This window comes from Mirounga angustirostris, unplaced genomic scaffold (assembly GCF_029215605.1).
Source record: "Mirounga angustirostris isolate CCGP_5_RB_7025 unplaced genomic scaffold, mMirAng1.0.hap1 SCAF_1, whole genome shotgun sequence".
Classification (NCBI taxonomy): domain Eukaryota; kingdom Metazoa; phylum Chordata; class Mammalia; order Carnivora; family Phocidae; genus Mirounga; species Mirounga angustirostris.
Genome location: NW_026991709.1, coordinates 618,712 through 638,887, shown reverse-complemented (window position 1 = coordinate 638,887; position 20,176 = coordinate 618,712). Strand labels below are relative to the sequence as shown.

Genomic DNA, 20,176 nt, shown 5'->3' with positions numbered 1-20,176 from the left:
CTTCACTCCACAAATACCGGCGGGCACCTCCTGCGGTGTTCTCCATGCCTCAAAGAGCCAAAGGTAAAGGTACACAGGTGAACAGATTATTTTAATCAAGTGCGACACTGCCGCGCGGTGTGGGCGGCGGGCGGGCTGGGCGCCTGGGGTGCGCGCCCGGGCCGAGAGAGGCGCCTGCTCCGGCGCCTGCGGCCCTGGGCGCTCCGTCGGCGGACGCGGCTCTTCCCCCGGCCGGGGGGACACGCAGGAGGCACGCGGCCCCCAGGATTGGAACAAACACGTTTATTGCAGGAAAGGCGCGGCGCGCGCCGGGCAGGCTCACCAGGCGAAGAGCGGCTTGTGGTCCTCCTTGGAGAGCTCGCACAAGCAGGTGAGCAGCAGAAGCGAGTCGCCCAGGAACTTGGGGGGCACCACGTCGATGACCAGCTTGCGCAGCGCTGCCGGGCTGCTGTGCAGCGGGTTGGCGCGCAGGTCGGGCCGCTGCTTCAGGATGCCGTAGGTGTTGATGAGGAACTCGCTGAACACCGGGTGCACGTCCCGGTTGTAGCCCAGCCTCTCCAGGCGCGCCGTGAGCGTCAGGTGGCGGTGCGTCAGCTCGCGCAGCTTCTTCTCGTCCACCGACCCGTCCAGGGACTTGATGGACGTCTGCGGGCACAGCGACCAGGTTTCCGTGGAGGAGGCCGCTGGCACAGGGACGCGCGCCCAGAGCCGAGGCCCCAGCCTGGCGGAGCGCAGTGTCCCGGGTGCCCCCCAGCAGACAGTGTCCGGGACCAGAGCGGGGAGCTCCGCCCCTAGCGCACAGGCCGGATCGCGCAAGGCTCTGTGGCCCCGGGAGCCACGCCGAGACTGTCCCAGGCCACAGAGCGGCTGGGTGCCAACAGAGACGCTCCCGGCAGCGGGCTCATCACCCTCTGTCACACCCTCCACAGTCCTCAGCTGTGCGAGCACCACGGGTGATGGGGCAGCAAGGGGACCCTTCCCCCAGGGCAGCAAGGGGGGCCCCGTGGCAAGGGAGGGGACCCGGAGGCAGTGGGAGGGCCCAGGGCAGGGAGGGATGCCAGGGTCCACAGCAGGGAGGGGATCTGGGGCAGGGAGGGGACCCCAGGGCATAGAGGCATACCTGCTTGATCTTCTCAGGGATGTTGGACACAGTGAAACCGTACAGCCGGGTCACCCCCGGGAAGACATAGGCCAGGATGCGCCGGTCCAGCTGGAAGGCGATCTCCCCGACTATGCGCCCATCCTTCTCAGTGCTGGAGAAGCTCTGGATCTCTGTGAGGAGTGGAGGTAGTGAGATGGGCCATGGGTCCCAGGACATGGACGGTCAGGGGCCACCTGCCTTCCCCCTGCTGGCGCCCCAGGATCCATTTTAGGGAAAGGACCAACCTAAACGCAGCCCCTGCAGGTTTGGGGTGACGCCGCTGGGGCCCTCCCCCATCGTTGCTTCCCCTACCCCCAACGGTGAGGGTAAATACAAATGGAGAAGAAAACTTTGACTTTTCTGTTGCCAAAAGGGAGAGAGACCTGTCCTCTTCTCCCTCTTAGAGCAACCTGAGTAACCGATGATCCTAAGTCCTCTCTCTCTGCCCCTTTGAGATGGGCAGAAATGTCTCTAAAGCTTGTTTTTACAGCCCAGATTGTCTTGTCCCCCGGCACCAGGGGAGTCTGCCCAGGCACCTGGGTCAAGGGTGACCCCTGCTTATCACACAGGCCCCACCCCTGTGACCAGGTATGTTCGGTGGGCCAGACGTGTCCCCTCCCCTCCTGAGGGCGGGGTGCCAGTTAACTTGGGAACGCATAAGTAACCCAGGTCACGGGTCCAGGCTGCCTGGCTGTCTTGGCAGCCCGGGCATTGCAGGCTGGTTTCATGGGTACTTGATAATAAAAGTCTTCCCCACGTTTGCGGAGAGGATTGCTGGGTTGGCAGGAGATCCTATTTTTAATGATCTCCCTGATGTTACCGGATACATCACCCACCCTCCCCTCCCAAACCTGCTTCCCAACCTGCCCCCCCACGGCAGCCTCTGTGCATTAAACAGCAGGTATGCACCAGCACCCTTTGGAACCATGTGCTCTCCGAAAACACCCGGTCAGATGCTTCTGACACTGAGAGATCCAAAGTGAGCTGAGCCTGCGTCAGAGTCAGGCAGAGCCTCCGCATCGGAGACCCTCCATCCGACGGCACCCCAGACTCCTGCTACCTCCACATTCTGCTCTTTCATCCCAAGAGACAGTAACAGCCCCATTTGCAGAGCCTTTCCTAAAGCCCCCGGGGCCTTTCCGAACCTGAGCATGATGCAAACCCTCCAGGGCATCGACTGGGTGCAGCCTACAGGGTCCATCCGGTGGGCAGGCTGTGCATGCTTGGGCTGGGTGACCCAACACTCAGGACACCCCACAGCAGCCCTGGAGAACCCCCTGCACAGCTGTCTGTGCCATGAATGCTGCGGGGCTCCAGGACCAGCTGTGCCTGTGGCCATGGGCAGGTGTTTGCCCTCCTTGGCCCCATCCTGTGCCTGGGTCCACCTAACCACTCGACCCAGAAAGCTGCCAGGTCCCTCACACCACAGGAGAATGGTGGCCTCTCCCAGCATGTAACAGCCCGTCAGCAAGGGCTTATCAGCTCCTTTGAGGGCAGGTGGCTGACATAGGGCCATCAGATGGCCATGGAGGATAGGCCCGGGGGGCACTGTGCTTTAGCTCCTTCAGCCACGCACCTCGGGCACTGAGCGCCGCGGGCACTGAACAGGGAGCGTGGCTCTGCAGGTGGGGATGGGGAGCAGGAGGGGCCGCAAGGGTGTGGGTGCCCCAGGCAGAGGGCCCCGCCTGAGCCACACGGCCCAGAGCCACGTGCTTCCCCACAGAACCCCATGAGGGCCTTGGAGCTGGGGGGGGGGGGCCTGAGGCCAAAGGGTCACAGGGTGGGGGAAGCAGGATATGAGCTGAGGCAGAGCAGGTTTCTGAGGCGGAGGAGAAATGCTGGTGTGAAATGCTGGGGAGACGGGGCCACGGAGCTGGAGCCTCAGGACAGGCCGTGGCTCCCAACACAGCCTTGCACCTTACTTAAAATTTTTTCTGAGACATAATCACAGAGTATAAAATTCACGCTCTTCCAGTATGCGATTCAGATGTTTTTCTATATTCACAGAGTTGTACAGCCGTCACCACAACCAAATTCCCAAACAAAACAAAACCCCGTACCCACTAGCAGTGACACGGTGCTCTCCCACAGCCCCTGCAAACACCAACGTACGTCCTGTCCCTGGGACACATCTATGCTGGACATGTCCCACCAGCGCCGTCACGCAGCATGTGGCCCTGCATCTGGCCCCACACTGCTGTTCCCGAGGTCCGTCCACACTGCAGCCGCGTTGGCACTGAGCTCCTACCTACGCTGTGCAGGGACTGCATTCCGGTTGTGCCTTTGTCCGCTGACAGGCTTGGGGGCTATTATGAATAATGCCGCCATGAACATTCATATAAAAAACTTTGTGTGGTCAAGTGTTCTCAGTTGCTTTAGATATATACCTAGGAGTGGAATTCTGGGACACATGGTAATTCTGTGTTTAATTTTTGATGCAAAGCCAAACTGTTTCCACGGCGACAACATATATGCGTTCCAATGTCTCCACATCCTCACCAATGCCTGTGTTTGTCCCTCGTTTTTATGACAGCCATCCCAGTGGGCATGCAGTGGTGTCTCATTGTGGTTTATATTGATAAATATAATATTGAGCATCTGTTCATGTGCTTATTCTCCTTTTGTATGTCTTCTCTGGGGAAATGTTCCTTTGAGTTCTTTGCCCATTTTTAATTGGATTGTTTGTCTTTCTACTGTTGAGCTGTGGAGAGTTCTTATATATCCTGGATACTAGTCCCTTATCATCTGTTTGACAAATATTTTCTTCCACTCTGTGGGTTGAATTCATTTTCTTGAATTCAATTTCTTTGAAATACATAAGTTTTTACTTTTGATAAAGCCCAGACTATATACTTTTCCTTTTGTTGCTCATGCTTTTGGTGTCACATCTAAAAATCTCTTGCCAAATCCAAGGTCATATGTTTTATCTCTGTGTTTTCCTCTAACAGTTTTATGTCTTGAACTCTTTTAGATTTTTTACATTTGAGTTAATGTCTTGAGCTCTTTTAGATTTTCTACATTCTGAGTTAATTTTTGTTTGTGGTGTGAGGGCCAACTTCATTCTCATGGATGTGTTTGTCCACTTGTCCCAGCACCATTTGTTGCAGACTATTCTCTCTCCATTGAATTGTCTTGGTGTCCTTGTTGCATATTAAACCTATAAATGCTTGGGCTTATTTCTGGACTCTCAATTCTACTCCACTCATCTCTGTACGTCTGTCCTTAAGACTGCCACACTGTCTGCATTACTGTAGCTTTATAGTAAGTTTCAGAACTGGAAAGTGTGAGTCCTCCAATTTTGCTCTCCTTTCTCAAGACTGTTTTGCCTCTTCTGGGTCTCTTACATTCCACCTGAATTTCAGGATGATTTTGGCAATTTCTGCAAGGAAGCCGGCTGGAATTTTGACAGGGATTTGTGTTGAATTTGCAGATCAATTTGGAGAGTGCTGCCATCTTAATAATATGAACTCATCTGGCCCATGAACACAAGACATTTTTCTACTTATTTGAGTTCTCTTCACTTTCTTTCAAAAGTGCATTGTAGTTTCAGTGTGTTCCTTCCCTGATCACTTTGCAAAGCTGCAGAAGCTACCTGGGAGTTAGGGCTGAGAACCAGACTGACTGCCCAGCAACACATCAAGGCACATGAGGGGCACGAGGCGCAGGGTGCAAACTCCCTTCTACATTAATATACCTCTCTCACCAGGAATCAGCCTTTCTTCTCACCCCTGTCTTTAATGCATAAATTAGATGGAAGAAGTGATATACACCTAAGATGTTCTAGAAATCATTTCTAGTCCAACCTGGGCCTTCCAAGATCCAGCCAAAATCTATTCTTCAAAGAAAAAAGTCAATAAAATTGACAAACCTCCAGCCAGACATATTAGGGAAAAAGAGAAAGAAGATAAACACTACCACTATCAGAAAATGGAGATGGTATCACTGCAGATCCTACAGATGTTAAAAGGATAATAATGGAACATTAGGAACAATTTTATGCTAATAAATTTGACAAGATAGATGAAATGGACCAATTCCTTAAAAAACACAAAAGTTCACTATTGAGAGTGAAGGCCAAAGCTCCCTCAAGAAGAAATAGATAATTTGAATAGCCATGTATCAACAAAGGAAATTGAATTTTCAGCAGGGGAAACATTCCTACAAAGAAAATTAAAGGCTCAGGTGGTTTCAGTGGTGAGTTTTACCAAATGTCTAAAGAGTAAATAATACCAATACTGTAAAAACTCTTCTAGATAATTAAAAAGGATGGAGCACTTTCCACCTCATTCACTGAAGTCAACATTAACCTGGTACCAAAACCAGAAAATGACATTTTAAAAAAACTATAGCCCAATATCCTTCACAGACAGTAAAAATTCTCAACAAAAGTTTAGGAAATTAAATCCAACAATACAAAAAAGTATAATACATGATGACTAAGTGAGGTTTATCTCAGGAATGCAAGGTTGGTTTATAATTCAAAAATCAATCAATGCAGTGCGCCTGGCTGGCTCAGTCAGTAGACCGTGTGACTCTTGATCTCAGGGTTGTGAGTCCAAGCTCCACATTGGGTGTAGAGATTACTTAAAAATAAGAAAGTCTTTTTTAAAAAATCAATGTAATTAACCATATTAGCAGAAATAGACTACAAATAAAAACGAAATGCTCATCCTAATACATGCAGAAAAAGCACTTGACAAAATCCAATATCCATTCATTATAACTCTTAGAAAACTAGGTATTAAAGGGAGCTTCCTCAACCTGATAAAGGGCACCTACAAAGACCTGAGCTAACATAATACCCAACAGTGACAGACTAAATGCTTTCCTCCTAAATTAGGAAAAGACAAAAATGTCCACTGTCACCATTTCTATTCAACATGTGCTAGAAATTCTAGCCAATGCAATAAGACAAGAAAAAAAAATAAAAGGAATACAAACTAGAAATGAAAAAATAAATTTGTCTTTATCACAAATGACACAATCATATATCCTAAGGAATCCACAAAAAGCTACTGTAACAAGTAAATGAATTCAGTAAGGTTGCAAGATACAAAGTCGTGTTTTGTCAGGGTTCTCCAGAGAAATAGAAACAGAACCAATATGGGGTGTGTGTGTGTGTGTGTGTGTGTGTGTTGGGGGTGGGGGGTAAGGAATCAGCTCACGTGATTACGGAGACTAACAAATCTCAAGATCTGCAAGGTGAGTCAGCAAGTAGAGACCTGGAGGGACTGAAAATATTGCTCTAGCCTAACTTTGAAGGTCTGAGAACCAAGAGAACCAATGGTATGATTTCAGTCCAGAGTACTGCAGGCTTGAGACTCAAGAAGAAGTGATGTTTCACAAACAATCCTAAAATTTGTATGGAATCAGAAAAGACCCAGAATTGCCAAGGAAATGTTGAAAAAGAAAAACAAAGCTGGGGGCATCACGTTGCCCGATTTCAAGCTATATTACAAAGCTGTGATCAACAAGACAGCATGGTACTGGCACAAAAACAGACATATAGACCAATGGAACAGAATAGAGAACCCAGATATGGACCCTCAACTCTATGGTCAAATAATCTTTGACAAAGCAGGAAAAAACATGCAATGGAAAAAAGACAGTCTCTTCAATAAATGGTGCTGGGCAAAGTGGACAGCCACATGCAGAAGAATGAAACTCGACCATTCTCTAACACCATTCACAAAGATAAACTCAAAGTGGATGAAAGACCTCAATGTGAGACAGGAATCCATCAAAATCCTAGAAGAGAACATAACCTCTTTGACATTGCCCACAGCAACTTCTTTCAAGATACATCTCCAAAAGCTAGTGAAACAAAGCAAAAATGAACTTCTGGGACTTCATCAAGATAAAAAGCTTCTGCACAGCAAAGGAAACAGTCAACAAAACAAAGAGGCAACCCACAGAATGGGAGAAGATATTTGCAAATGACACTACAGATAAAGGGCTGGTATCCAAAATCTATAAAGAATTTCTCAAACTCAACACCCAAAAAACGAATAATCAAGTCAAAAAGTGGGCAGAAGATATGAAAAGACACTTCTCTGAAGAAGACGTACAAATGGCTAACAGACACATGAAAAAATGTTCATCATCATTAGCCATCAGGGAAATCCAAATCAAAACCACACTGAGATACCACCTTACACCAGTTAGAATGGCAAAAATGGACAGGGCTAGAAACAACAAATGTTGGAGAGGTTGTGGAGAAAGGAGAACCCTCTTACACTGTTGGTGGGAATGCAAGTTGGTACAGCCACTTGGGAAAACAGTGTGGAGGTTCCTCAAAAATTTAAAAATAGAGCTACCCTATGACCCAGCAATTGCACCCCTGGGTATTTACCCCAAAGACACAGATGTAGTGAAAAGAAGGGCCATATGCACCCCAATGTTCACAGCAGCAATGTCTGCAATAGCCAAACTGTGGAAAGAGCTGAGTTGCCCTTCAACAGATGAATGGATAAAGAAGATGTGGTCCATATATACAATAGAATATTACTCAGCCATCAGAAAAGATGAATACCCAACTTTTACATCAACATGGATGGGACTGGAGGAGATTATGCTAAGTGAAATAAGTCAAGCAGAGAAAGTCAATTATCATATGGTTTCACTTATTTGTGGAACATAAGGCTAGAATAGCATGGAGGATGTTAGGAGAAGGAAGGGAAAAATGAAGGGGGGAAATCAGAGGGAGAGATGAACTATGAGAGACTATGGACTCTGAGGAACAAACTGAGGGTTTTAGAGGGGAGGGAGGTGGGGGGATGGGTTAGCCCAGTGATGGGTATTAAGGAGGGCATGTACTGCATGGAGCACTGGGTGTTATATGAAAACAATGGATCATGGATCACCACATCAAAAACCAATGATGTATTGTATGGTGACTAACATAACATAATAAAATTAAAAAAAAAAAAAAAAAGAAGTGATGTTTCAGGTCAAGTCCAAAGACAGTCAGACAGGAGGAATTCTATCCTCCTCAGGATAGAGGAGGATAATTTTGTCCTATGCAGGCCTTCAACTGATTAGATGAGACTCACCCACACTGGGCGGCAGGGTAGGGCGGGGGGGCAAAGTGCTTATTCAGTCTATTGATTTAAATGTTAAACTCACCCAAAACGCTTTCCCAGAAACACCCAGAATGTCTGACTAAATATCTGGGTACTTCATGGCCCAGTCAAGTTGACAAATAAGATTAACCATCACAGAAATAAATATACAAAAATCAATTGTGCTACTATATACTAGAAAAGAACAATCAGAAATTGATAATGATAAAGGCAATAGTATTTCCTATAGCATCAAAAGTGAAAATACTAAGGGGTCAATTTAACAAAAATGTGCAAGATCTAAACTTAGAAAACTATAAACATTGTTGAAATTTTTAAACAACTACATAAACAGAGAGATATACAGTATTCATGGATCTAAAGGTTCAATATTGTTAAAAGTGTCCTTTCCCTGAAAATTAACCTAATCAATCTGTACATGCAGGGCAATCCCAAACTCCTAGCAAGATTTTTTTAAAAAACAGACAAGTTGAGGGGCACTTGGGTGGCTCAGTCAGTTGGGTGTCCAACTCCTGATTTTGGCTCAGGTCTGATCTCAGGGTGTTGGGATCAAGCCCCACATTTGGCTCTGTGCTCAGTGGGGTGTCTGCTTGGGTTTCTCTCTCCCTCTCACTCTGTCTCTCCCGGCCTCTAAAATAAATAAATCTTTAAAAAAAAAAAAAAAAAACAGACAGGGGCGCCTGATTGGCTCAGTCATTAAGCGTCTGCCTTCGGCTCAGGTCATGATCCCGGGGTCCTGGGATCGAGCCCCACATCGGGCTCCCTGCTCAGCGGGAAGCCTACTTCTCCCTCTCCCACTCCCCCTGCTTGTGTTCCCTCTCTCACTGTGTCTCTCTCTGTCAAAAAAATAAAATAAGATAAAATAAAATAAGATAAGATAAAATAAAATAAAATAAAACAAAAGACAAGTTGATTCTAAAATTCATATGGAAATGCAAAGGACCTACAATAGCCAGAACAACTTTGAAAGAGGAGAGCAAAGTTGAAGAACGTAGACCACCTGATTAACAGTCTTACTTTAAAGCTACAGTAATCGAGACACTGTGCATTGGAATCAACACAGACAGATAAATAGAATAGCATGGAGGATCCAGAAATACACTTATCCATATATGGATAAAAGTGTCAAGGCAATTCAATGGAGAAAAAATAATCTTTCTGAACACTGATTCTGGAAGAAGTAGCCATCTAATGTGAATCTCATACCACGTACAAAAACTGACTTGAAATTGATCAGAGACCTAAATGTAAAACCTAAACCCATAAAACTTCTAGAAGAACACACAGGAGAGAATCTTTGTGACCTTCAGTGTGACAAAGATTTCTTAAATCGCACACAAAAAGCATGAACTACATAACAGAAAAAAAATCAATAAACTGGACTTCATCAAATGAAACCGTTTTGCTCTTTAAAGAACACTTATGCAAATGGAAAAGCCACAGATTGGGGGACCACATTTGCAAAACATTTGCCCAGAAAAGGACTTGTGTGCAGAATATATGAAGAACTCTGACAACTGGATCATAAGAAGATAAGCAACTCAATTTTTTTTAACAGGCAAAAAATTTTAACAGAAGAGCCCCAGACTCTGGCCTCCCAGCCACACTCTCTTCCCTCTGCTGGAAAATGGAGACGCTTTGGCCAGCTGGCCACCAGGCCACCCTCCCCGGCTGCCCGCCACCACACCCCAGTGCCCACCCCGGTGCCCACCCTGGTGCCCACCCCCGCTGGGCCATACCGTTAAGGTAGTAGCTCCTCCTGGTCCTGTCCCCAGAGGGCAGGCTGCTCTCCGAGAAGCACACTTTCTTGGGCCGGACCATCTCCCTGGGCTCCAGCAGGGTCTTGTCCGCCAGCGGGTCCTGCAAGGGGCTCAGGAGTGGGGACAGCTTCCTGTCAGTGCCTCGGGGTACACGCAGCTCGAGGGGACTGAGGAAAGCCTTGAAGGGCACCTGGGTGGAGGTTGCACAGCCAGGGGAGGCGTCGTCCTCACTGGAGATGGGGGCGTGCGAGCACAGCAGGTCCTCCAGGGAGGACGTCTGCAGCTGAGAGGGTGCATCGGGGGCGCTGGAGAACCTTCCAAAGTCTGCAACTGGGATGGGGAGGGAGGGGAAGTTAGGCTGTGTTCCTGAAACATCCCTAAGGAGGGAGAGATTACTGAAGAACACCTGCATGCCCAGCCTCAGGCTGTGATACCCCCCCTGTGCTTCAGAGCTTTCCTCCTCCCTCTGCAGAAAATGGCACTGTGGGTGCCCACCCCATCCAAGGACGCCACCAGCCTCACGTTCATGAGCAAGGCAAGCGTGCCTGCCTCCATGCGCTTCCTACCCACCCATGCCCCCACACACAGTACCAAGGGACTTGTATATGCTTGTAAATTTTTACATAAATGTGTCATCCTATACATGTTTTATTCTGCCACATACCTTTTTCTGCAGTGCTATCTTTTTTGGGAATTTATCCGTGTTGAGTTGTCGGGTAGCTTACCTGACACATTTAACCGTTTCATGTCACATGTGTTATACACACACACAGAGCAATTTTCATATCTGTTGCTCTGTTGATAGACATGAGGATAATTCCTGGTTTCCTTGAAAAAGCAAAGCTATAATCAGCGTCCCATAACCTGCCTCCTTGCTCACAGTGAGCACCCTCCACCATCTATACCGGGCTCAGGTGTGTGCCTGTCGAACTTTCTCTGTGATCTACATTAGTAGAATGTAGAACATTCCAGCAGCTGCCCCGGTCCTAGGTAAGCACAGGCCAAGCTGATGACATCACATGGCTTTTCCCTAATCCCCAGGGACACTGAACATCCTGTCATATATGCTTATTAGCCCCTCAGGTTTTCTTTAGGTGATTTATCTTTGCCTTTTCTCTGCTCGTTTTAGGATTTTGGGGGAGAGTGCGGGGGGACGGGGGGAGGTGAGTAGTCTTGAAAATTATTTGTAGCAGCTCTTTTTGTCTCCTGCATACTAATTCCTTGTTGATGAAAAGTGTTGTAAATGTCTTCTTCCATTGGGTGCCTTGCCTATATTTTAATCTCTTTTATAGTGACTTGTCATGCAGAATTTTTCAAATTACAATGTAATCAACTTTAACTTATTCTTTTTGTGATTTAAAATAATCCTTTTCTGTTCCCATAGGACAAACTTGTTCTTTTAGCAATAAGGCAAATATATACTAGAAAAATAGTGTTTTTTAAGAGTTATAATGAAAAATTAGGGCGCCTGGGTGGCTCAGTTGGTTAAGCGACTGCCTTCGGCTCAGGTCATGATCCTGGAGTCCCGGGATCGAGTCCCGCATCAGGCTCCCTGCTCAGCAGGGAGTCTGCTTCTCCCTCTGCCCTCTTCCCTCTTGTGCTGTCTCTCATTCTCTCTCTCAAATAAATAAATAAAATCTTAAAAAAAAAAAAAAGAGTTATAATGAAAAATTATAGGGGCGCCTGGCTGGCTCGGTTGGAGGAGCATGCAATTCTTGATCTCAGGGTTGTTGGGGTAGAGATTACTTAAATAAATAAAACTTTTAAAAAAATGAAAAATTATATCCTAAAATATACCTCCTTGGGAACCAACAAATCTACCTCCAGCAATGTTTTCCTAGGAAAAAAAATGTTCAAAAAAAGAACAGCCATCACTGGGCGCCTGGGTGGCTCAGTCGGTTAAGCGGCTGCCTTCGGCTCAGGTCATGATCCTGGAGTCCCGGGATCGAGTCCCGCATCGGGCTCCCTGCTCGGCGGGGAGTCTGCTTCTCCCTCTGACCCTCCCCCCTCTCATGCTCTCTGTCTCTCATTCTCTCTGTCTCAAATAAATAAATAAAATCTTTAAAAAAAAAAAAAAAAAAAAAAACAGCCATCAGGATGTGTCCTGCCTCCTGTCTGCCCACTTGGCCAAAATGGCCATTCCCGTGGGCCTGCTGAGGGGCCTCACAGTGTCCTGACCAGCCCAGACACGGCCCACGGAGCACCCTTCCAGAGCTCACCACGAATGCGACACAAGAGCACCTCTGGCTGCCCCAGGGCTTGGGGCTCAGACCTCCTGAGGGCAGGCGGCCTCCCCACAGAGGGCAAGGGCCTGTGCCAGAGGGACTTCTTTGTGCTCAGCCAGGTTTGGGCTTTGTCTTGTTCTTATTTAGTGAGCTGTGATTCCCTTCTGTTACTCACAAGCCTTCAGGAGAGTTGTGATAACATGAAAAAAACAAAAATGTTTAATCTTCAGTCAAGTCCAAAAAGTAGGTACATTTGCAGGCTACATTTTAATGAAACTATACATGAATAACAAGCATCGGCACAAAATTCCATTCCTCAGAAGTAAAAGCATTCCCCCAAATAATGATCACATCAAGGAAGAAATGAAAAAATGATTATTGAGAAATAATGAAAATCAGAACACTATGTGCATTTAAATCAGAACACAAATATACATCAGTACATTTATAACTGTATTTGGATTGAAATTAGTGATTTAAATGCTTTAATTACTTTTTAAAAATCATCAAAAAATTAAGCATTCAGATCAAGACATGAAGAGGAGCTCCTAAGAAACAGAAAATCTAGAAACAGCGGAAATGACAGCAGGAATACCCTGGAAGCAGCTCCACGAAACATCAACAAGACCGCAAAGCTGCGGACAGTGACTCTGGGCAACAGAAAACATGGGGAGATGAAACTGGGAATGAGAAAAGCAACATCAGAAAGACCAGGAAGAGGTGAGAGTTGCCGCCCCGTCACCAAGATCGCAGTCATGGGAGGGCTCTCGCGCAAAGGTGTTTTTAAATGACTCAGTAAGAAGCGGAAAATCTAAATGGACCAATAAGCAAAGAAGAAAAATCTAGAAGTTACAAAACCATTATGCTCTTCACAGCAAGTTCTTTCAGATTCCAAATGATTCTTAATCCCTATGCCACATGAACAAGGTTGAAAAAAATGAAAAGATGCTTGATCGAGGTTATAAACCGGTCACAACTCTGATGTCAAATCCCCACACAGAAAACCCACAGACAGAAAACCAAAACCGGAACTCACATAGGAACCGAGTCCCGAGATCCTGAGCGAAGCCCCATCCCAGCAGACGCCAGGGCAGCCAGCCGGAGCCCAGGGCTGCGAGGCCTCTGGGCGGAGCAGGCCGAGGGCCCCAGCCGAGGGCACCCCATCCCGGCTGGACCGGGGTCACGGAAACTGAACACGACAAGCTCGTTCTCGATTTTTCTTGTTCTTTAGAAAGGACTAGAAGGGTCCTCCCAGTGCCCAGCCTGCGTGCCCCCCGCCCCCAGGCCCACCCGCTGGCTGCCGATGCCAGGGTTCTGAGAGTTCCAAGGGCAAAGACAAAGGCAAAATTAACAAGTACACACACACTGTCGATCTCGTTTAAAATGGTCCTTGGTACACAGTGTGGTTGTAGACTCAGAACAGAACACACTGAGAAACTTAGCAGCCCGGGACCCTCCCCCGGAGCGCGGCTGTGTGTGGCCCTGGGGTCGCGAAGGTGCCGGGGCCGGCAGGGTCCGAGGCCACAGCCTGGCGGAGCGCGTCCAGCAGCTTCTATCTCAACAGTTTAACAGCACCCGGCCCTTGACCCAAGGGTTTCCCGCCGTGACCCCTGCGGCAGGTCTGCCCTGCCCTGGCTGCCGTGGGGGGAAACGGTGGGGGCCATCACCATGCACAACAGCTCAACCCCGCTTAGGGAAACCCAAACGACCCCCTGGGACGGGCACATGAACATACCCACCACACATTTCAGAGGGAGACCCGGGAAAACGTTGACAGTGGCTGACTTTGGGAATGGGGCCAGGAGCTGGGGCCCGGCCTGGTACGTTACATCCTCCTGGGGTATTTGTAAGTTTGCCATGAGTACGTGTTGTTGAACAAAGAAAACGGGTCTTAAAGCACATCCTGCTTTGAAGGCAGACGCTAAGGGACTGTGAGAAACGTGAGCTGTTGCAGGGGGAGCTCCCTTGGGTTCACAAACTCCTGCCACTGTGCAAGAATAGTTCCAAACTTCAGTCCCCAAAGAAGGCTGAGGGCCAGGGCCAGTCCTGCAGGCAGCGTCCCAGAGCCCCAGGCACAGCGGTGGCCCTGACCACAGTGGAGCTGGCCCCTCCCCGAGGATGGCCAGGGCCTCGCTGACCCTGGCCCACACCCTGCAGCAGGGGCTCCAGCCTCTCTGTGCAAGGCTTGGTGGCCTTAGGCTGGCCAGGGGCTGGAGCTCCTGCTAAGCCTGGTGTCCTGCAAAGTCTGGGCTTGCTGGTGGTGACACACAGGGGTGCCGGCTGCCATCCCAGAGATGCCACCCTGACTTGGGCCCCGACCAGGGTCCTCCTAGGAGCAGCCTGGCTTGAGTGAGAGTCTGCACCTCTCCCGACGAGGTGCCGGAGGGACGGGGAGGTGGGAAGGCCCCAGGGCTCCTGCCACTGCGGACGCAGGGGTAGCTCTGAGCCCCTGGAGGAGGCCCCAGCCTGACCCGATTCTCCAAAGGACGATGGAGCCACACTGCGTTTGTGACTCTTGGCAGGAGTCACAGCCAATAAGGCTTGGGGACAAGTGCCTTTGGCAGCCACCGCATAAGGGCATCCCCGGTGGCCCAAAAAGGCAGCCCTGGCCCCCTGCTGTGGGATGTCACACAGGGGACAAGGCCCTGTGAGGCCAGTCCTCCTCAGCAAGTTTCTGGTGACAAGCATGTGCCTTGGCAGCTGGTGGGAGCTCAGGACTGGTAGGGACTAGGGGTTTCTCCAGCTGCCCCTCTGGGCATCATGGTCCTCTTCCCGCCATCCCCCCAACCACCTCCACCCCCCCACCGCCGCCCTCTGCTTGTCCTGAGCTCCCTCTTCAAGGTCCCCCTTGAGGCTGAAAGAGTCCAGGTGCCATGAAGGACCCCAGGGACATGCTTGCTCACAGGGCTTTGCACCCATGAGCTCCATGCGGGGGGCTGGTGGGTGGCAGCCACTGCTGGGGGGGCTAACCCCCCACCCGTTTTCCAGGTGTGGACTTAGTGGCCCAGAGAGAAGGGCCTTACCTGAGGACACACAGCAGAATGGGGAACCGGGTCTTGGTTTACTCAGACCTGAGGGACGGAAGTGGGCCCGAGAGCATTGGCGTCAGCAGGCCAGGCCCTGCCTGTGCCCTGCGGGCTCCCTCGGCTCCCGGGAGCCCCGCAGCCAGCTGGCCCCGGCTGCCCAGGCCCCTGGCCTCACCTGCACTCCCAGGCGAGCAGTCCTCGGGGTAAGTGGGCACCTTGGTGAAGAGGAGGTCTCGGCTCCCGAGACCACAGCGCTCCTGGCAGCTCTCACTGAGCAGACGCTTCAGCATCTGGTTCTCCTTCATGAGGCGCACCTGCTTCTTCAGGTCTGCGTTCTCACTCATGAGCCTGTTCATCAGCTCGCTGCCCTCGGCCATGGCCATGTCTTCAGGTGCTCACGTGTGGGCCTGGGGCCCCATGGAGGTGGAAATCCAGAGCCCGCAGGCGCTCCAGAAACAGCCCAAGGCCCCGGAGTTCCACGGCTGTCCGGCCTTCCGCAGCCTTGTGATGTCGCCCGCCCTTAAAGAGCCGGTCGGCGCCGGGCCACCCACTCCACCCGCACACCTTGCCTCCGGGGCCAGCGCCCACAGAGCGACACCTCCGGCCGAGGGGGCTGCCAAGCAGAACACAGGGAGCGGATGGGAGAAGTGGGGACGGGGCTCGTGGGGAGGGCAGCTCAGCCCAAGACGGGAATGCTCCAGCCCCTCCTAGGAACAGCCAGAGCACTGGGCTGAGGCGCAGGGCAGGCCATCCACGCCCTGTGGCGTGCACAGGCCTCAGGGGACTCTGCCTTCACTCTGCGTGACTTGTGGCGTCCCTCCCCATGAGCCATCAGCCCTCCCATGGTTCTCATGTGGCTCCGCACTCTGTGGGACCGGCAGGGTCCCCCAGAACCTGGCCCGGTGTCTGGCGTGCAGACAGGTATTAGGGTGCACACCTGGGATGCACACTTAAGGAAGGAGGGGCAGTGGGGCCGAGGGAGATGAGCTCGGGTGCCCCCAACAGCCCCCAGACCTGTGGACTCCAGGCGGGCTCTGAGGGGCTGGCAGTTGGAGGCCGCCTGCTGACCACACGTCCCTTGGAAAGAAGGCTGTGAGCCCTGAGTGTCTGGAACACTGACCGTTACTGGACCTAACTGAAGGCTCGCCTGACCAGGCCCAAGGGCTGTGTGGACCAATCACACGCAGACCTGTGCTCAGAGTCCTGCCAGGGTGTGGATTTCGGGCCCCGGTTAGTGGGGCCACCGCGGAGCCCACCCCAGCACCTGCTCTGCCAACGAACTACTCAGGAGGGTAAGTGAACTCAGCACGGTCTCCTGGATCCAAAGTTCTTGGTCGAGCTTCTCGGCAGCCGTGAAGCAACAGAGGGGTCATCTCCTGACCCTCTTGGGACGGGCTATCATCCAAGCAAGAAGGCACGTCCTCCATCCCCTTCAGCCCCGACACCACGCGGCGTCAAGGGCACTCGGTGCAGGGGCTGGGCTCCAGGCCAAACAAAGCCATTATCTCCGCCAGACTGCCAAGTTAGCCTAAGGTCACTTCAAGAAGAGAAAGTCGGGTTTTGCGGAAAAGAGGATTTCTACGTCCCAAACGTACCTTATACAACCCGAGAAAGACCCGGTGTCTGGACCCACAGCCTCTCACACCAGACAAGGACAGCATGTGGACAGCCCCCACTGAGCAAGGTGTGCAGGAGCTCCCAGGACTCCCAGAGGAGAGCAAGGCCTCCCCCCACACCGGCCCCTCCCGTGGCATTTAAACGCCACTTCCTACTACCCCTAGAAAACCCTCTGGACACCGTATCCCCTCCAGCCACAGGCCCATCACCCTCTGCCAGTTTTCTGATCCTGATGCAACATCCTTTTATCACTAGATTCAACTTAATACTAGTGTGTTAAGTATTTTCTGTGTGTGAGGGAAACGGATCTGAATGTCCTTTTCCTGTAACGTCCTGGTCTGGTTTTGCTATCAAGGTCATGCTGACCTTATAAAAGGAGTTGCAAAGTAGTCCCTCCTCCTCTAATGTCTGCGTATTTGTGTTAGGTTGTTACTGCTTTCTTCACTTTTTGATAAAATTCACCGGGAAGCCATCTGAGCCTAGAGCTTTCTTCTGGAAAAGCTTTAAATTTCAAATTCAATTTCTAAAACAGATACAGGGCTATCTAAATTCCCCACTTCTTTCCACGACCACCTAGATGGCAACTGTGTCTTTCGGGGCGTTTGTCCGTCTGTGCTGCGGCATGCTGGCGAGCAGCCCGGGACATTCCCTCCTTACACCGGCTCTGTGGTCTCACGCCTCTGAGCAGACGGATGCGCGGCCACGGCAGGAAACGGAGCGCGAACACGGAGCAGCAGCGTTGGCAGGTGGGTGCGGCAGGATGTAAGGATCCGCAAGCGGGGCAGTGGGAGTGGGCGGATGCAGGGGGGGGCGGGATGGCGGACTCAGGCTGACCACACCAGGGCAGCAGGCTGGTGACCAGGCTGGACAGCCGGCTTATGTCTGCAGGACCTGAGGCGACGCACCTTTTCTATGCCTGTGGTAGGTTTTCTTTCTTTCTTGATCAGACCAGAGGCTTGTTAATTTTCTCAAAGCATCAACTTCTGGTTTTACTGATCTTCTCCGTTAAGCCTCCTACAGCATTTGACTTGTACTCTTTTATCTGGTTATTTCCTTCCTTCTACTTTGATTTTAGGTTTCTTAAGGTGGACACTTAGATCACTCACTGGTTTGAAATCTGATTTACAGCATTAACATGTAAGCCTGCAACCATTTTTGTAAGCACTGCTTTAGCTACATCCCACAAACTCTTATCTCATTGTTTTCGTTTAGCTTGAAACATTTCCCTTGTACTTCCATTTTTGACCATTGTTTATTTAGAAGTGTATTGTTCAATTTCCAAATATTTGGGATTTTCTATCTCTTTTAGTTACTGATTTCTAATTTAATTCCATTGAATACTCTGGCTTCAATCCTTTGAATTTCTCGAGACCATCTCCTGACCCCGCACGTGGGCTTAGTAAATGGTCCATAAGCTCTTGAAAAGAATGAGGTGAAGTGTCCCATAAGTACCCGTTACTTCTAGCTGGCTCAAGATTTTGTCTGCAGTTGCAGAGACAATGTTGAAATCTCCCACTTTGTGTATTTATCGAATTCCCTCTCCAGCTGCACATTTTTTTCCATATTCTGAAGCTGTTATTAGGTGCATACACATTACTGTTATTAAATCTCTTTATTTCTAGTACCGTTCCTTTTCCTGAAACCTACCTTGATATTGAGACAGTACTTTTGCTTTCTTATGATTGTTTTTGTTATATATTTTTCTAAACTTGTACTTTTATCCTGTCTGTATTTTTACATTTAAAATTTCTCATGGACAACATAGCTGGCTCGTGCTTTTTCATTCAATGTGACAGTCTCTGCCTTTTAACTTGAGTGCTTAGCCCTCTACAGTTAGTAAAATTTCTTTAATGGTTGGTGTGTTAGTCTTCTAGGGCTATATAACAGAAGAGCACACACAGTGGCTTAAACAACAGAAATTTATTTTCTTACAGTTCTGAAAGCTAATTAGTGCTTCTTCTGTGTCTGCTGAGCTTCACAGGTCTGTGGGCTTACATATTTCATATCTGGAAAAACCTCAGCCACTACTCAGATGGTTTCCTGCCTCCCTCCATCCCAATTTTGTGGGACTCCAATTATATGCATGTTAGACCACTCAAGATCACCCAATAGGTCGTTTGTTTTGTCTTTTAAGTATTCTGGCCACCATAGGCTGTTTCAACACTCACCTGTTCCTGGATGGCCCAAGAGCAGCCCCCACTCCTCTACCCTCCCAAGAACCAGAGGGGCATCAAAGACAGAGGGTGTCAAGCCCAGCGCATCTCACACCCACAGAAGGCCTGGCTGTGGGGCAGGTGTCTGAGGCTGCCTAAAGCCATGCAAGCTAGCTCTTCTCCACTTGTCTCAAGCATGGGCTTCAGACGCCCCCAGGGCCATCACTGTCCCTGGAGAAAGGCTGGAAATCACCTATCAGTAGGCATTGAGTAGAAACTAATGGCTCGGGCGCCTGGGTGGCTCAGTTGGTTGGGCGACTGCCTTCGGCTCAGGTCATGATCCTGGAGTCCCTGGATCGAGTCCCACATCAGGCTCCCTGCTCGGCAGGGAGTCTGCTTCTCCCTCTGACCCTCCCCCCTCTCATCTGCTCTCTCTCATTCTCTCTCTCTCAAATAAATAAATTTAAAAAAAAAAGAAAAGAAAAGAAACTAATGGCTCAGGGCACCTGGGTGGCTCAGTCGTTAAGCGTCTGCCTTCGGCTCAGGTCATGATCCAGGGGTCCTGGGACTGAGTCCGGTATCAGGCTCCCTGCTCAGCAGGAAGCCTGCTTCTCTCTCTCCCACTCCCCCTGCTTGTGTTCCCTCTCCCGCTGTGTCTCTGTCAAATAAATAAAATCTTTAACAACAATAACAACAAAAACAAACTAATGGTTCAATTATTTTCACTGAAGAAAACCTGAAGTTATCACCCTCATCCTCCTGAGTGAGGAAAGGGGTTAGGGGAGTGTCTCTGAGACAGCACCCAAAATCCCAGGTGAAAATGCCAGGCATGAAGGTCACACCCCACAGAGGGGCCGTGGCATCCTTAACCTCCTTCCACTGCCACCTGTGTGGGCAGCTATTATGGGATCCCACTGCGAGCAGACGCCTTACAGGGAGGTGCTGTGACCCACCCACAGCCCGTGGGATCACAGGGCTATCGTGTGTAAGCTCCAGCCACCTCCTAGAAAGCTGAGCCTAAAGCCGAGGCCACAACAGCAAACGGATCCAACCCCGGCATGTACCTCTGGTCCCACCGACTCCCCTTTGCCTCCTGTTTCGACCCTTAATTCCTTTTTCAAGCAAAGTGAATCATGAATAAAAATTTATATTGCAGATGGAAATGAAAATAA

At 49.8% G+C, this 20,176-nt stretch overlaps 2 protein-coding genes across 4 annotated transcripts in view; both read right to left on the bottom strand.

The window, feature by feature from the left end:
* Positions 1 to 72: 72 nt before the first annotated feature.
* Positions 73 to 20,110, bottom strand: SPATC1L (spermatogenesis and centriole associated 1 like). 2 transcript variants are annotated; one of them, XM_064577765.1, is made up of 5 exons: positions 15,410 to 20,110; positions 13,784 to 13,789; positions 9,963 to 10,307; positions 1,121 to 1,272; positions 73 to 645 (listed from the first exon to the last, which is right to left on the bottom strand). In XM_064577765.1, the coding sequence occupies exons 1-5, from the start codon at positions 15,615 to 15,617 to the stop codon at positions 319 to 321; spliced, it is 1,038 nt and encodes a 345-aa protein (XP_064433835.1). In that variant the 5' UTR covers positions 15,618 to 20,110; the 3' UTR covers positions 73 to 318. The 2 variants fall into 2 exon arrangements, with proteins under 2 accessions (XP_064433835.1, XP_064433831.1); XM_064577761.1 differs by lacking the exons at positions 13,784 to 13,789; positions 15,410 to 20,110 and having other exon boundaries at positions 9,963 to 10,083; positions 10,174 to 10,304.
* LSS (lanosterol synthase) overlaps positions 1,153 to 20,176 on the bottom strand; it is a 46,444-nt gene continuing 27,420 nt past the window's right edge. Inside the window, exon 23 of one of the 2 annotated variants that reach the window (XM_054504055.2) lies at positions 1,153 to 1,272. The gene's annotated coding sequence lies outside the window, so the exon portion shown is untranslated. Of the gene's footprint in view, positions 1,273 to 10,175; positions 10,314 to 20,176 lie in introns of those variants that run through there. The other variant, XM_064577736.1, reaches the window with a different exon arrangement.

Excerpts from the sequence above, each read along its gene's own strand:
- SPATC1L (XM_064577765.1), bottom strand. The coding sequence starts at position 15,617 with ATGGCCATGGCCGAGGGCAGCGAGCTGATGAACAGGCTCATGAGTGAG. Across the intron at positions 1,273-9,962 it reads GAGGAGCTACTACCTTAACG|AGATCCAGAGCTTCTCCAGC; the intron begins GTATGGCCCAGC and ends CACTCCTCACAG. Across the intron at positions 646-1,120 it reads TCCCTGAGAAGATCAAGCAG|ACGTCCATCAAGTCCCTGGA; the intron begins GTATGCCTCTAT and ends CTGTGCCCGCAG.